General features: G+C 42.1%; 1 protein-coding gene across 1 annotated transcript in view; it reads right to left on the reverse strand.

Annotated features, from left to right (window-relative positions):
- LOC111223003 (polypeptide N-acetylgalactosaminyltransferase 4-like) overlaps positions 1 to 14,619 on the reverse strand; it is a 21,439-nt gene extending 6,820 nt beyond the window's left edge. The window contains exons 1-7 of the mRNA XM_022746956.1: positions 14,583 to 14,619; positions 14,084 to 14,321; positions 10,528 to 10,979; positions 7,449 to 7,618; positions 5,514 to 5,703; positions 5,157 to 5,342; positions 4,948 to 5,065 (exon numbers count right to left, since the gene is read on the reverse strand). Coding sequence (XP_022602677.1) covers positions 4,948 to 5,065; positions 5,157 to 5,342; positions 5,514 to 5,703; positions 7,449 to 7,618; positions 10,528 to 10,913 — 1,050 coding nt within the window. The 5' untranslated portion in view covers positions 10,914 to 10,979; positions 14,084 to 14,321; positions 14,583 to 14,619. The remainder of the gene's footprint in view (positions 1 to 4,947; positions 5,066 to 5,156; positions 5,343 to 5,513; positions 5,704 to 7,448; positions 7,619 to 10,527; positions 10,980 to 14,083; positions 14,322 to 14,582) is intronic.
- Between the last annotated feature and the right edge of the window lie 33 nt (positions 14,620 to 14,652).

Raw genomic sequence — 14,652 nt, forward strand, 5'->3', positions numbered from 1 at the left:
CATATCTGGGAAGATTTAACATGATGGACAGAGGCTCAATGTGGCGAAGCAAACAAGAGTGGACTTTAGTGGGACCCCTGACGTGTCCTCTCGACAGTGAAAAAAATTCCGATCGCTTCCCGTTTGTAACCACTGATGCCTTTGGTGAGGCGTATAGAAGTTTAATCCAGGCAATAAAAGTGGGACCAAAACCAAAGGCCCGCAGACATCAAATAAATACGCCCACCACCCTGTCAAAAGCCTTCTCTGCATCCAGGGAGAACCACTTCTGGTACCTCCCCGGATGCAGGGAGTATACGAACATTGAGAAGGTTCCGGATGTTAGAGAAGGAGTGGCGACCAGTCATAAAAACCTGTTTGATCGGGGGAGATCACCTCATCAGTAACAGATTCCAGGCGCCGGGCAAGAGCCTTGGCCAGAATTTAATGTCGCTATTTAACAACGAGATGGGCCGATATGATCCACACTGTGTCTTGTCCTTCCCCGCTTCGGTATAAGTGTTATGGATGCCTCAGTTAGTGTTGCGGCAAGGCCCCAGTACCCAGCGAATCATTAAACATGTCCAAAAATAAGTGGCGTCAGTTTGGCTGAAAATTTTTTGTAGAATTCAATTGGATATCCATCGGGGCCCGGGGCCTTGCCGCCTGCATCGCCGAAATTGCATTTGAAAACCTCTGTCAGTCGAAAAAGGTAGTTCTAGTTCTGCTTTATGAGCGAGATTGATAACAGGGCGTCTAAGTTCTTGAAAAAAGTGTGCATAACGGTATCATCACTGGGTGCTCTGAAGTATAGAGTTTTGAGTAAAATGCCTTGAAGGTATTGTTGATTGTCGAGGGGGTCTGTAGTAAGCTCCCCATTTTCTTTTTGTATTTGTGTAATCTGTTGGAGTGGAAGATTTACATTTTAATTGATGCGCTAACAGTCTGCCGGCCTTTTCGCCATGTTCGTAGACAAAGCCTCGTGATTTTCAGTAATATACGTTCTGTCTTTTCAGACGACAATAATTCATATTTGGCTTGAAGATCCAGCTTGTTTTTATAAAGTTCCGGAGTGGGAGAGAAGAGAGTATTGACGATTCTATATCAAATATTGAACTGAGAAGTTGTTCTTGTTCTAGCTTCCTAGCTTTATTAAACCTGGATGTGTAGGAGATAATATCTCCCTTATTTACCCTTTAAGAGTCTGCCAAAGCAAAGAAGGGGAGACACCATTCCTTGTTATTGGTTTCTAGGAAATTATCAATGGCTGTTGACAATCGACTGGCAGAAATTCTTCGGTCTGTCAGTAGTGTAGTATCGAATCTCCATGGGGCCCGGTCAGAGAAGTTGAGTGGGAAGAAAAGATCTAATATTACTGGGCATGTCGGATTCAATTATGGTGGCATATCTATATTTTTGACAAAGGGGATTAATAGGCTGTCTATGAAAAAAATAATCGATTCTGCTATACGAATGGTGGACATGTGAAAAAAATGAGAATACTTTACTATGAGGGAAGCGAAAGCGCCATGGGTCAAAACATCCAATTTGTTCATAAACGCTGACAGTGTTTAGTCTGTTTTGGGAGGGATTTTGGATTTTGGGTTAGAACGGTCCAAGGATAGGTAATTGTTACAGTTTAAGTCTCCTCCAAAAAATCAGCAGCGCGAGTTTAGGTCAGGTATAGACGAGATTACTTTTCTATGAATTTCTCATCATCCCAGTTGGGTGCGTATATGTTAACCAATAGAACGGGTTTGTGGTAGAGGGACCCTGAAACGATAATATAAAACGGCCATGTGGGTCAGATATAATTTTTGTGGCATTAAAGAGTGTTTTTTTATGAATTTATAATTGCTGTGCCACGTGATCTGGAGTTGAAATTTGAATGAAAAATTTGCCAACCCACTGTTTTTTTAATCTGATGTGGTCTTTTAACCATAAATGTGTTTCTTGTAAAAATGCAAACTTTCACATTTTAAAAGTTTCAGATGTGCAAATATTCTAGCTCGCTTTACAGGTCCGTTCAAACCTTTAACATTCCATGAAATAAGTCTTACATTGCCCCTCCTGTACTCTGATTATCATCCTGTGTCCTGTTCATGGTCACTAATCTATCAGTAAGGTTTTTGGGAACCACATGGTCTGCCGCACCACAGCCCAGCCCCACTCCCAAGAGCCTGAAGAAGCCTCCACTTAAAAATATATAGTAAAACGGTGAAAATAAGCTGACAGAAACTGCTGGATAGATTTGAGATCCAGAGATGCACTCCCCCAATACCTTAATAGCCCTAAAAGAACCCCCAAATAACAAACAAGAAACATGATAAAACAAATAAAAAACAATGCCTATGTTTACCTCCCAAACTGAGAAACTGCAGGCTCACCATATCTCCCTGCTCTTCCTTGAGATGCGTCCTCATTAACCCTATTTTCACTTTAGTACTCCGATCAAAGTAATGGTATATATATAAACGTATTATATAGCAATGAGTTGTCTGTTGTAGAAAAAAAAAAAAAAAAAAAAAAAAAGTAATCATGCATTTATAAACAAACGCAAAGACAAATGCAGGTGGCTTTAACCCAGTGTCAGGTATTAAATTGCTTACTTTAAAGGTAACATTTGAAGTAATAATATTTACATCCCACACCGGTTGTTTCAACACTTGTGTCTAGAGTAATCAAATACATCAAATGGGAAAAGCAAGTAACGATAATAATATATAGTGGTTAAAACGGAAAAAGGATACCTGGGACCAACGGTGAAAACGAGTGTAAATATTGTTGATGTAAAAGTCCAGTTAGTTAAGTCCGGTGTCTGGTGTAGGAGCCATTCTACTCGATGATGAGTGCCAACAGTCACAGACGTTTTTATTAGCCTACTCCTTAGTTACCCGGCGCTTGTAAAACTCCTGGGCGTCTTCAGGTGTGTCGAAGGTGAACGTCCGCGCCTCAAAAGTTACTACCAGACGGGCCGGGTACATCAGACGGAACCGGACTCCCTTCTGGTAGAGAGCCCGTTTCACTTCGTTGAAGGCTGCTCGTTTCCTCGCCAGCGCGGAGCTCAGGTCAGGGTAAACCCTCAGAGGTGTCCCTGATAATTCACCTCATGGTTCCGGGACCACCGCAGGGCTGCTTCCCTCTGCTGGAAGCGGAGAAAGCGCACGGACGAATGGTCTAGCTGGTTTCCCCTCCTTCGGTTTTGGGCCGAGTGACCGGTGAGCCCTCTCCAGTTCGGGCGGGTCAGAAAACACACCAGGGCCCATGCACTCCGCCAGGAGTTCAGAGATAAACTTGACCGGGTCCTTACCGTTCTCGCTGCCCTCCGGGATGCTCACTATTCTCAAGTTGGATCTACGTGATCTGTTTTCCAAGTCGTCTACGCGGTCCCACAGTGCTTGATTCTGGGTGTAGAGAGATTTAATTGTGACTTCGGCTGTGGTCAGTCGTTCAAAGTTTTCCCCGGCGATAGTTTCTGTGGCTGAGAGGCGGGTCTGGAACGAGCCGACCGTGTCCCGGAGGGCATCCATGGTTGTCTGAAGTGGCTTTAAAGATTCTTGAATCAGCCCAGAGACATCATCCTTCAAACCGGCTCTCTGCTTCGCAAGCTCGGCAACCAGCTGCGACATGGAGATGGTGTCAGTAGCATCCTCCCGGACAGGTAAGCCAACGTTAGCAGGAGCAGTGTTAGCTGCCATGGCGGAGAGTTTGCTAGCTATGCTAGTGCTAGCTCGTGTTGCAACTGGAGCTTGTTCGCTACTTTTCTTATGTTTAGAGTTGTTCATTTTGGTACCAAAAGTGTAAGGGTGACTTTATAACACGCTGTGACGGTTTTATAGATAAAAGTCCGATGTTTAAATAGGAAGTTTGGCAAGTGTGATCGGGAGACCTGAAACCGACGTCTGCTCTCCTACATCGTCACCCGGAAGCCCCCTTAAATCCTTTCTTGAAGGAAGATACAAACCTTAATTCAAATAAAATGATAATATCTGCTAAAAATCCTCTCTGTATGACAAACAAAGTTTGTGCTCTTTACCCTTCAACTTAACCGTGAAAATCACCCTGTTTCTCACAAATCATACGACTGCATCTGAATGCAGCTGATTTATTGTATCAATTTGCATTGTATAATTGCTTGATCTTTCACCATGGAAAAACAAAAAGAAAGAAGCAAATACCCTTAAAGGATGAAAGGTTGTTGCAAGTTATTTCTTAATACTTGGCTGAGCTGTGCTCCAATTACACAAGGCAAAATCATTATCATATATCCACAGCCAAACAGCCAGTACATGACAGTTGCTTCCATCTTAATTCACCAGGCATTTTACTCCCCACCATTTATTTCTAGCACTCCAAAAGCAGACTTGAAACCAATTCACTAAACATAAATTATTTATGGAAAAAGTCCCAGTGAGAGGCATTTTTATTTCCACATGCATAACACATCACTCGTGGGAACAGCCCATTCGTCTTCACACTGCAACCACGTACACACTATAAATCATGCACACACCATCTACATTGCCTACCTTTGCATGCCTCTGCTGCAAACTCACACATAGCCTAAAATCTGTGCCAATTTGATTGACGCAAACAAGTGAAAAGCGACACCAATGTCACAACAAGGTATCAGCTAATATCAGGGTGCAGTTTCAGATGCCATGGCTGACTGTGATCTGACACTGACACGTGTCTCTCTCACACTAACTACCCACTGACTGTTGGATCAGTCAGCTGTTAGACGGATGAATCAAATGATTAGGAGCATACACTATGAACAGAGGTGCTTCCTGTCTACATTTTATCACAGTAAAAAAAAAAAACAAGCTGAGTCTGTGGATGCTTCATCTGTGAGTAAGAGATTCTGGTAGATTTTTAGTTAGTCACTCTTTCCTAACATTTTTAAAACCAGACTCTGGTCTCATATTGCTAAGTGGATAAGTGCTCTGTGTCCCTAACTGAACTCACCCTGAAGGAGAGCTCCAGGTTTTCTCCTCCCCACACCTCCATACCCATATCATATGTGCCCAGGTACTCAAAGTAGGCCTTGCTCACAGCAAATAATCCACCTGCCATTGTAGGAGATCTGGAAGAAATGGACGGAAAATAAGGTCATATGTCAACCTGACAAAGTGATCTTCCATGTGAGTAGACCTTGTGAAGCATTAAATAGTCACCTGATGGGGTCATGGCGAGACTTGCGCCTCTTGCGTTCCACTTCAGGGACTGAGTGCCACTGAAAGGTGAGTCTCCAGTCAAATCCTCCTATCATTGGCTCATCTGTTTGCATGTAAAACTCAAAAGTGTTCCAGTCAATGGTGTCGATCACAGGGCACACAATGGTACTGGCATTCTCACCAATCCTAAACACAAAGCATGACCAGTATCAAGCAAAAAGCAGGGAGACAAAAGACAAAAATATGAAATTGTGCTTCAGTATTTTGTGTTGTGTTCTATTTTATATTCATGGTGAGTTTGTACAGCTTCAAGACTAAGTTCCTGGTGTTCTAACTCATCTAACTTGTTCAACCCACCTTTCCAGCAGAGGCTCAATCCAGCCAGGGACGCACTCACAGTGGCAGTCAAGAAATGTCAGCACGTCACCCGTAGCATAGGTGGCGCCAATGAGACGTGCCCGGACCAGCCCTTCTCTTTTGTTGGTCCGGATGAGCCGCACACGTTCCAGATTACTGATGTAGTCAGCTAGTTGGGATTTCAGGTAGCCTAGTTTTCATAACACACACAGACATAATCATCAAATATTGTCTGCTTTCAAATCAAGCAGACACAGAGTAAAACTAGCATTTATCTGGATTTGTGTCTCTGGTCGCATTATGAATAGAATATTAAACTTCTACTCCAGCTGTTATAGTCTCCACCAACTCCTATATATACGACTCTTTAGCTAGCTAGATGTCCACATTTGTTCACCAACTTGTCGCTAACTTTATCCCTCTGCCACTGATGCTGGGCAGGTAGCCTGCAATGATTCATCAGAGCTTTTTTGCTGGTACTGGCTGCCCGCCGGGGTTTGAGAACTGTGGCTCAGACAAACCAAAGCAACTCAACCAAAGTTAATTAGAAGGCTGCAAAATCACAACAATTAGCAAAAAGGGTCTCAAAGACTACACAGTTGAGTGAAAGTGATTTCTTTTTTTATCAAACATGAGCTTGATTTAATTCAATGCCAATATCTAAAATATGGATTAATGCAGGTTTAACCACTTGCTCACATTAAAACCTTTGCTGATGAATGAATTCCTACTTATAAATTTGTTTCACAGTTACCTAAACGACAATGTCAGAGGAGCCACATAAACACACCTTTTATGGGCTGAGAACAATTGAAGTCAAAACAAGGCTTGGTATGCTAGACCCTGTTCAACCAGCTTGGAAACATGAGAGAACGCTGTCAGTCCTCCAGTCGCTGTCTGTCCACGGTAACCGTTCTGGTTCGGGAGTGGCATTTCTAGCATTCCATTTGGTCAGGGTGGTCAGAGGAGAGGAAATGATGTCATGGCAGCTCAGTGCTCACTGAAGTCACCGTTATGGTGTAATGTCTCCGATACACACAGACTAGACGAGCTGGGACCGAATACTAATTCCATTAAGACAGACAGACATCAATGCATCGAGATACAGTTTCTGAAATGAAGTAGTATCATTCTCAGAATTAACACATGGTCTGCAGAAATCAGCTGACATTCCATTTGCTGATGGAAACTGTGAGAGGCAGTTGAACGATCAGAAAAAGCTAGTAAGTTGACCTTTGAGTTGAGACTTTAGTCACACATACTGTTTCCCGAGGTCAAGAATGATGTTCCTTACTTAAGTTCAAACTTTTAACATAAAGATGCTGACACTGTACAGCAACATTTAGGACTCAATAATACTATGGAATTTAAATAAATGATGTCCTAGAAATATCAGGCTGCTATATAAGCAAAACCTCAAACTCACATAGACACACACACTGAGAGTGACTCAAGCAGAGGCTGGACCAGACAGGCAACTAATTTGCAATTGCTTTGCCAAGACCTTCTCATTTCTAATAATAATTGTTGCCTTCTTACCAAAATCCATGTATTTTCATAACCTTTAAAGTTAGTTACAGAGGCAATCATTTCCAGTATAGCATGCAGTAACCCCAAGCTTTACTCCTTATTTGTGACTGATTTATTTGTGAGGATGTTTTCCTGATTGCTTTCAGAATGCATCCAGAGGCATTATCTATTCACTGCACCATAGATAGCATCTTTTGTCTATATATAGCAGAGTCCTGACTCGTTCCCTTGTACGCTGTCAAAGTGACAAAATCAAAGCACAACTGAGGTTTGGTTTGTTCACTTTACTAAACTAGGCTGAGTCCTCTTTGTTTCTGAGCTTGAAAGACTTTGTCTTCTGTCAGTTTTATTTTTACAGACCAAAAAATAACACATTGGTTTATCTATCAATGTTGAGTGTCAGACCTCGGTCACTGTAGTCATCGATGAGAATGATCTCTTTCAACAGGATGGCAGGCGTAGTCTCCAGCACACTGTGAATAGTCCTCAGCAGGGTGGACCAGGCCTCGTTGTAGAAGGCTATGATCACAGAAGTGGTGGGTAAACGCCTGTAGTCAAACTTCTTACTTCGGCATCTGAAGTATGTTTGTGTGTGTGGGTGGGTGGGGTGGAGGGAGAGACAGGGTTGACATAAGCAATAGTACACATGTAGGGTACATATTTATCAAAAAAATAAATAACAACAACAACAACAAAACATGGCCCCCTAAATTGACTTGAAGACTGGCAAAGACTATTTCTGCATATGGCCAGAGTGACTTCAGTAACTATTGTGGCAAGAGGAAATGGCTGGTCTTAATCCAGATGGCAGTTATTAAAACAATAAAGAACTGTAGAAGTACGGATGGGGGTAGGGAGGGTATCACATCAATGAGCAACATACCACAGCAGTGCTCTGTGAGAGACCACAGAAACTTGGGCAAACATAGACAAAAATAGCAGAACAGAGGGGACAGGAAAACCGGATGAAAATGAATGAAAATTTAAGTGAGAAACTGGAAAGTAACAACTTTATGGAATGAGAACAAAATCAGGCATGGGAAGAGAGAAGAAGAGAGAGAGAAAACATTTTTTGTGTGAGCTGTACTTTTGTGACTCAGTGTGTACAACACTGTGAGAGTGTTACCATTGGCACAGGCTGAATGACTTCTGGTAATTTTGTTACCAGAGGCTCAACCCAAAACTATGACACGGTTGGAGGTTTGTTAGGATTAGAACAACTACATTATGCCCTAGTATTAGTCACGACCAATCAAATCAGCCAGTTTCCTTTCCTCAGAAGCACTGTGTTTACTGTGCTACAGCAGTTTCATGACAGAGAGAGCAGTCCAAAGTGAATCTGCCACAAGACTTGCTCCCAAGAGGAAACTGATATAATTACGGAGTTGCAGAACTCCAACAAGCGCATACACAACACCTTGAAGTAAATTAGCTTGGGAGGACATAACACATAACAATATAGTTGCTAGGCATAAAGCCTAACAGAGACACTAGTGCACCTGGGACAGTCTGACAATAGGAAGGGGCATTCACCATCCATTGACTAACAATGATGCAATCCACAAATCTCACTCCATCTATAACAGCCCATAATAACTGAGTGCTAGTTCGTTATTGGATGAAAGCCATTCACAGCATGCTGCTTGTGTAGGCAGAATAAATATGATGTCTCTTAATAAAACTGGCCAACATATTATCCACACAACAAGTCTTAAGCTAGTGAATAAGATCTGTTCATTCAAAAATAGCATAGCAATATGCAAGTTTTCTCTGCCGTTGAAAGTGGTCTTTGGGTGGTGGTGGTGGTGGTGACAAGTGTCACTTTACATGAGCTTCAGCCATCACTGCATTTACAAGATAAGGCGTTAGAATACTCTGATCAATGCTACTTCTTCATCCTCTCATGTTAAACTGAGAGCAGACTGGATGCTACAGTGACTCACTATCGCAAAGTAGTATTACAAGATGGAGCAGCCAGCTGGTTAGTGTGTTAACTTCAGTAGAAGAAAAGAAGTGAGTTCAAATTTATGTTGCTTTCCACCGCTGGAGACAGCTCTTGCTGAGTAAAGGAATTAAGTTTGATGCTGAACTCGCAATGTTTCTTCTACACTGTTAAGTAAACAGCTGTTAATGCTAACATTGGCTATGTAGCAATAGCAAAACTACATACAGCACCTTTAGCACCAAAAGTTACACACAACCTCATCCCTGCTAACACATTCCTCACTGTGTCTCCATTACCACTTTGTGTCAGGTTCACAGCCAATCACTAAAACGCCAACAGGATGCAGGCAGGGGGAAAAAAATTTGAACTTGTCAAGAATGTCACTGTGCAACTGCAAAGACCCATCATGCTCTGTCACACGGTGACAGTCTGTACAGGAAGGTGAGTCTGTTTTAAAATCACTGAATAATATACAGCTGGAGCCCAATAATGATATCTCTTGTGTGACTGTTATCTTTGAATAAGCACAAGGTTTAACTTTTAACCTTGCGGGCAGACTCCTTAGCCCAGTGAGGAGATCAAAGCATCTTATCAGTCTATCTCTAGATATGCAGTCATATCACTGAAAATATTTTACTCCATTTTCACCTTGGCGACCTATGAGATTCATTTCTCTGTGTTAGTAGTTTGAGACAATTTATCATGGCATGTTTAATGCCAGTAATCTCTAAAGGTTATACTCAAATGTAATCTTGAATCCACTGCTTAAGAGAATCTACGCTTCACTAGTAGCCTCCAGGGCATATAAAACAAACACATGGTCTTTACACAGTCAAATGATGGTTCTCACCACACTGATGGATACCACATCTGGGTTTCATTAGGATGGTAGCCAGCAAGAGATAAAAAAAAAAAAATACTAATACAAAACGTCATATTCTGTTTTTCATCACAAGCTGAGCTGTGGACAACAACTCTGGATGGAATAAATCCGTTCAGGGAGAGAGCTGCTTACACCAGCTTCAGTTCAGCTTCAGTAAGCCCTGCAATGCATCATGAGAGCCTTCATCTTTGTTTCTAACTGTCAGTGGAAAACTGATTCCAGTAAAGAGCTCAACTTAATCTCTATTGAGTAATTTATCCCAGACACAGCTGCAGCACAGCTATCAGCTCCATGCAGTGTCCGAGGCCAGAGATACATATATGTTTTGGCTAGAACCTCAAAGAAAATAGCAAGCAATAAGAACTAGTGATTTGCTGAGAAACAATTTTAGGCAATCGGCTGTCATAGCCCATTAGTCAGTGAGTGACAAATGGGTCGTTCCCTTTTTTTTTTTCTTTCTCGGCATTTCTGCTTTATTCCTATAGCAACAGTAGAGGTATACAGGAAAGTCAGGGAAGAGAGAGAGAGAGGCAATGACATGCAGCACAGACTCAAACCCAGGCTGCTGTGGTAAGGAAACATGATACACCCTCTACCAGGTGAGCTACCGGGGCAGCTAATCATTCTTTTTTAAGATGCCTTTTTACTTTACTCACTCATTCATCCTGTGGTCCTGGATATGCCGATGGAGGGAAATTTTGTCACTGACATAGATATTGATAGCGTAGCGCTCCACAGAGTCCTGCTCCTGTTTCTTTTCTTCAGGACTCAGGGTAAGGTGTGTGGCCCGACCCCACTCCCCCGGCGCATTGTTGTCTGGTGGTGGCTTAATGTAGAGAGGCCTAGCAAGCTGCCCATTAGCCCCGCTCTCGTCTATGGAGAGCTGTCTCGCCTGAAGATCATGCTCTTCATCCTCCTCCTCACCAGAGGAAGCGGAAGGGAAAGAGGAGCGTTCTAACAAAAGGTAGCCCAGCCACAGTACCCAGATCAGGAAGCCAGCCTTGGCCAGCACACCTAGTTTTCGAGAGCAACGCCCCCTCATGATGGAAAGCCCCAGGGAGGCACCGTGACAGCCTGAGCCTCGGGGTGCCCTACGGGACACAAGCCTCTGGAAAAAAGAAAGAGACATAGGGTTAAACAAAAAAATTATTATTAACATTTCTATATTGCATGTCAGAGCCATACAACAGAGAGGGGAGCACAAGTGTATAATCCATCCACGGCACCAAGTAAGTACCAGTGACAAGACATCTACAACAGCTCTCTTAATCAGAGCTCTCCCCATTAGAATGATGTTTAAATAAAGTAAACCGCATTCGCAATTAGGAGAGGTTATTCACCTAAACACTAATACAAGAAGAAAGTCTTGGACTCTAAATTCACAAGTGCCCTGAGGAGAGACAGCTCCAATAGACCAGACCACTGGTAATCAGCACTGACATCATAAATATAATCACATGCCCAGGCCTGCATTAAGATGCTCATTAAATTCAAATTGCAAAGATGGAAGAGGCTAAATTACAGCTTACAGTACAGTAATGTGCTGAATAAATTGAGTCTGTGATGCACTCCAATGAGAGTCGTGTTAACCTGATGAACTTCATTGCAACGGTGCAGTTTTAGTCACCCCGCATCACAGCAGATCTTAAATAAGTGCTACTGCGAGGCTGCACATTTTTACATGTCATGTGAGGTTTCTAATCAGCCGATTCATGCTTGTTCATGTGAGCATCATTACCAAGAAAACCTTTGAGGGCTTAAGTCTTGTGTGCAAAAGCTCATATCAGATGCTTTTCCCCAAAAAAAAATAATAGTTTTAGCTACAGCTGAAATCTCTTTCTTCTGGAAGCATCTGACTCCATCAATCACATTCAATCACATCAGTAAAGTTCTTGCAATCTTCCCAACATATAATGCCACAATGGAATTTATTAATTTTGTGTTAAGATACTCACAACCTGTTATGTAGCATGCCAAGCTCTTGCACAACAACAACAACCCTTTTGTTTAGATTTAGATTAAGAATCAGGCCTTTATGAAGGGGTTCCTCATTTTAAGATTTCCATTCTCTTCCACTGAGCCAAAAATACATCTTGCCCAAAAACCTTGGTGGAATATTTGTACGAGGATAGATCCCTTTTTTGCTGACGTAAAAATAGGATTAGCCTAGGTTTGTAGATACATGAAGAAAGCAATTTAGACATTCATGTCTGACAGATCAGCTTAGCATGCCAGGATTTGAAAGAGGGTTGTGGTGAAAACAGAGCACTTAGCTGTGTTGACACTGAACTGGATGTAATCACATAATTGTGTAGCATTAATATTAGAGCACAGTGCCGTTTACAGTAGTGCCAGCCACTGCCAGACAGATTTAGCAGCAATACTGATGCGCAGACACACACACACACACACACACACACACAGAGGCAGTCCTTCTCCTTCCTCACACTCCTTCATCACACTAGAGCCCAATAATGGTTATTATTTCCTAATTCTGCAAAAAACTGTTTTGGGAACAATTTGACTTTGCTGCTGAGAAAATGTGGTAAAATAAACCTGCATGAGCGTGGTGTGTGAGAGCCAACGGTTCCATGCTACTAAGTCAGAGGGGACTCAATTTCCACTTTGAGTCCTTCAAGGCAGCACCGCAGCCCTTTCACTTCAGTCTGGGTCCTGGCCAGAAGACTAGGGAGTCTTGAGGTTACAAAATGGAGACGCCTGCAGACAAAACCCCCTTTTATTGACTGTCCATCACACCTTCCACTCTCTCTGAATCTGATAGCCTTACTGGGGAGCTGTTTGGAACGAGCAAGAGGGCACAGAGGGCTGAGATGCAGCTTAAATCCTGCCCCATTTTTTGGCTAAGCAGGAATAAAACAAAAAAAGAAGTAGGTGACGGATAACATTTGCATTTGCTTCCCATGCTGCAATCTGTGGTGCATGTTTCACCCCATCACCTTAACAAGACTTTAAAGAGAGAGAGCAATGAAAAAGATAGCTCATACATACAATACTACAGTTATGCAGAGGAGACAAACTAGGCTTGATGTTTAAGTCACTTCATTCTCAGATGTCAGCACTGAGGATAACTGTGTGGCACAGGAGAAAGACCAGTTGGTCTCCATGGTTAGCCTGGAATGAACTGTCTGCATTGCATACAATACACGACTCATTTCCTCATTAGCCAGTCAAGATAAAAAGACAAACAGTTGTAACCTGTGTAATATACAGCAAGCACCGGTGGAACAGGTTACAAAGCAACTTCCGCCCTCTATAACAATTCAGTGTGTAAAAATCCCACAAGACAGGATTAGTGATTCCTCTCTACAACACAAACAGTTCTTTGCTGATTACTATCTATGTATACAAAACTGACAGCAAGTGTTTTAAAGGAGCCAGGCTGCGATAACTGATGAAAGGCTTAATTTAAAAGTTGGCTAGAGACTTGAACAGCGCTATAAAACAGAAAGCTTTGAGAAATGCTGATTCTCTTCTCTCGCCTCACTTCAACAGAGAGGATGCCAAAAAAAGGCTTCACTTAAAAGCAAAAGTAAAACCGCCTATCTTCTATATTTATACTGAGTGAAATGTCAGTCTATGGCTCTGTACGGTCTGTCTATTGATATTACTTTTATCTTGAGGAAATCATATTTTCGGCTGTTTTATCGGATTTATACGGAAAGAGGATTCAAATGTACTTGAAGGCAAATAAGAGATTGAGGAGACAAGTGTAGTGGGTCTCTGTCACGGGTCTGACTGCCGTCAAAACACAAAGTTCAGCAACAGGTCTACTCATCTGTCAAAATAAATCATTGTTAGGATCATAATTTGTCCAATAGTCAGCAGAGAAGGTGAAATCTTAAACTGATCTCTCAGTGATCATCGCATTAAATTTGCAGGTTAACAGCAGTGACTCAGGAAAATAATAACAATTCTCAACTTTCAAAAAAGAGTCAACGACAAACGACCAGAAGTAGCTAAACAGTGACCTTTGTTAATTTTTCTGTGGTTGCTTCGTTGTCAAACCATCGCGACGAATGACTTATTTTACTGGTAAACAAACGAGGGAGTCGGAAATGCACATTAAGTCATCGACAACGCTAACATGAAAACTATACTTAGAACATAACGTAACGTTGCGTGACAGTTACAAAAGCACATTTCTCACTAAAAAACGAAGAGTTTAGGTTGTTTCTGTGAAAAATAATTTACCTTCAGAGAAAGTTACATGTCTCGGACTTTCTTCGAGGTTGCTATGGCCGTTGTTTGTCCGCCTGTCTGCGGTCGTCTTCCAGTTAAACCTCTGGCTTGCAGATGTCAGCATACCCACATCCTCTCCTCCACGTTGGGCTTCTGACCTGCGTTAAGGCAACCACCAAAACCGAAGAGATTCCGGTACAACCTTCCGTAATAAAAGCACGACTGGGGCTCTCTAAACGTTTGATGGACGCTACAAGGTAGTACAACGACACAGAACAAATGAAATACTCAATATACAATGAGTAATTATTACTAATTATAAGCATTTGGGGGTATGAAAGTCCTTTATATAGAAAAACTAGCTCCGTCCTCGGTAACTTTTTCGTTGAAAAATACGCATAATGATTAATTCAGCCAAGTTATTATTTCCGGTCTAAAGTGCACCGTTTATATTAGCTTACTATTTCATCCCACTGTTTGTCATAAAAGAAAAAGAAGTAAAAATACTTACTTGTACCGTATTTCCGGTTTTGTTAGGGAAACTCTCCAGTTAGCTTGACGCAGCACTCTATGCTAGCCTG

This window comes from Seriola dumerili, unplaced genomic scaffold, assembly GCF_002260705.1.
Source record: "Seriola dumerili isolate Sdu_G_001 unplaced genomic scaffold, Sdu_1.0 BDQW01000110.1, whole genome shotgun sequence".
Lineage (NCBI taxonomy): Eukaryota > Metazoa > Chordata > Actinopteri > Carangiformes > Carangidae > Seriola > Seriola dumerili.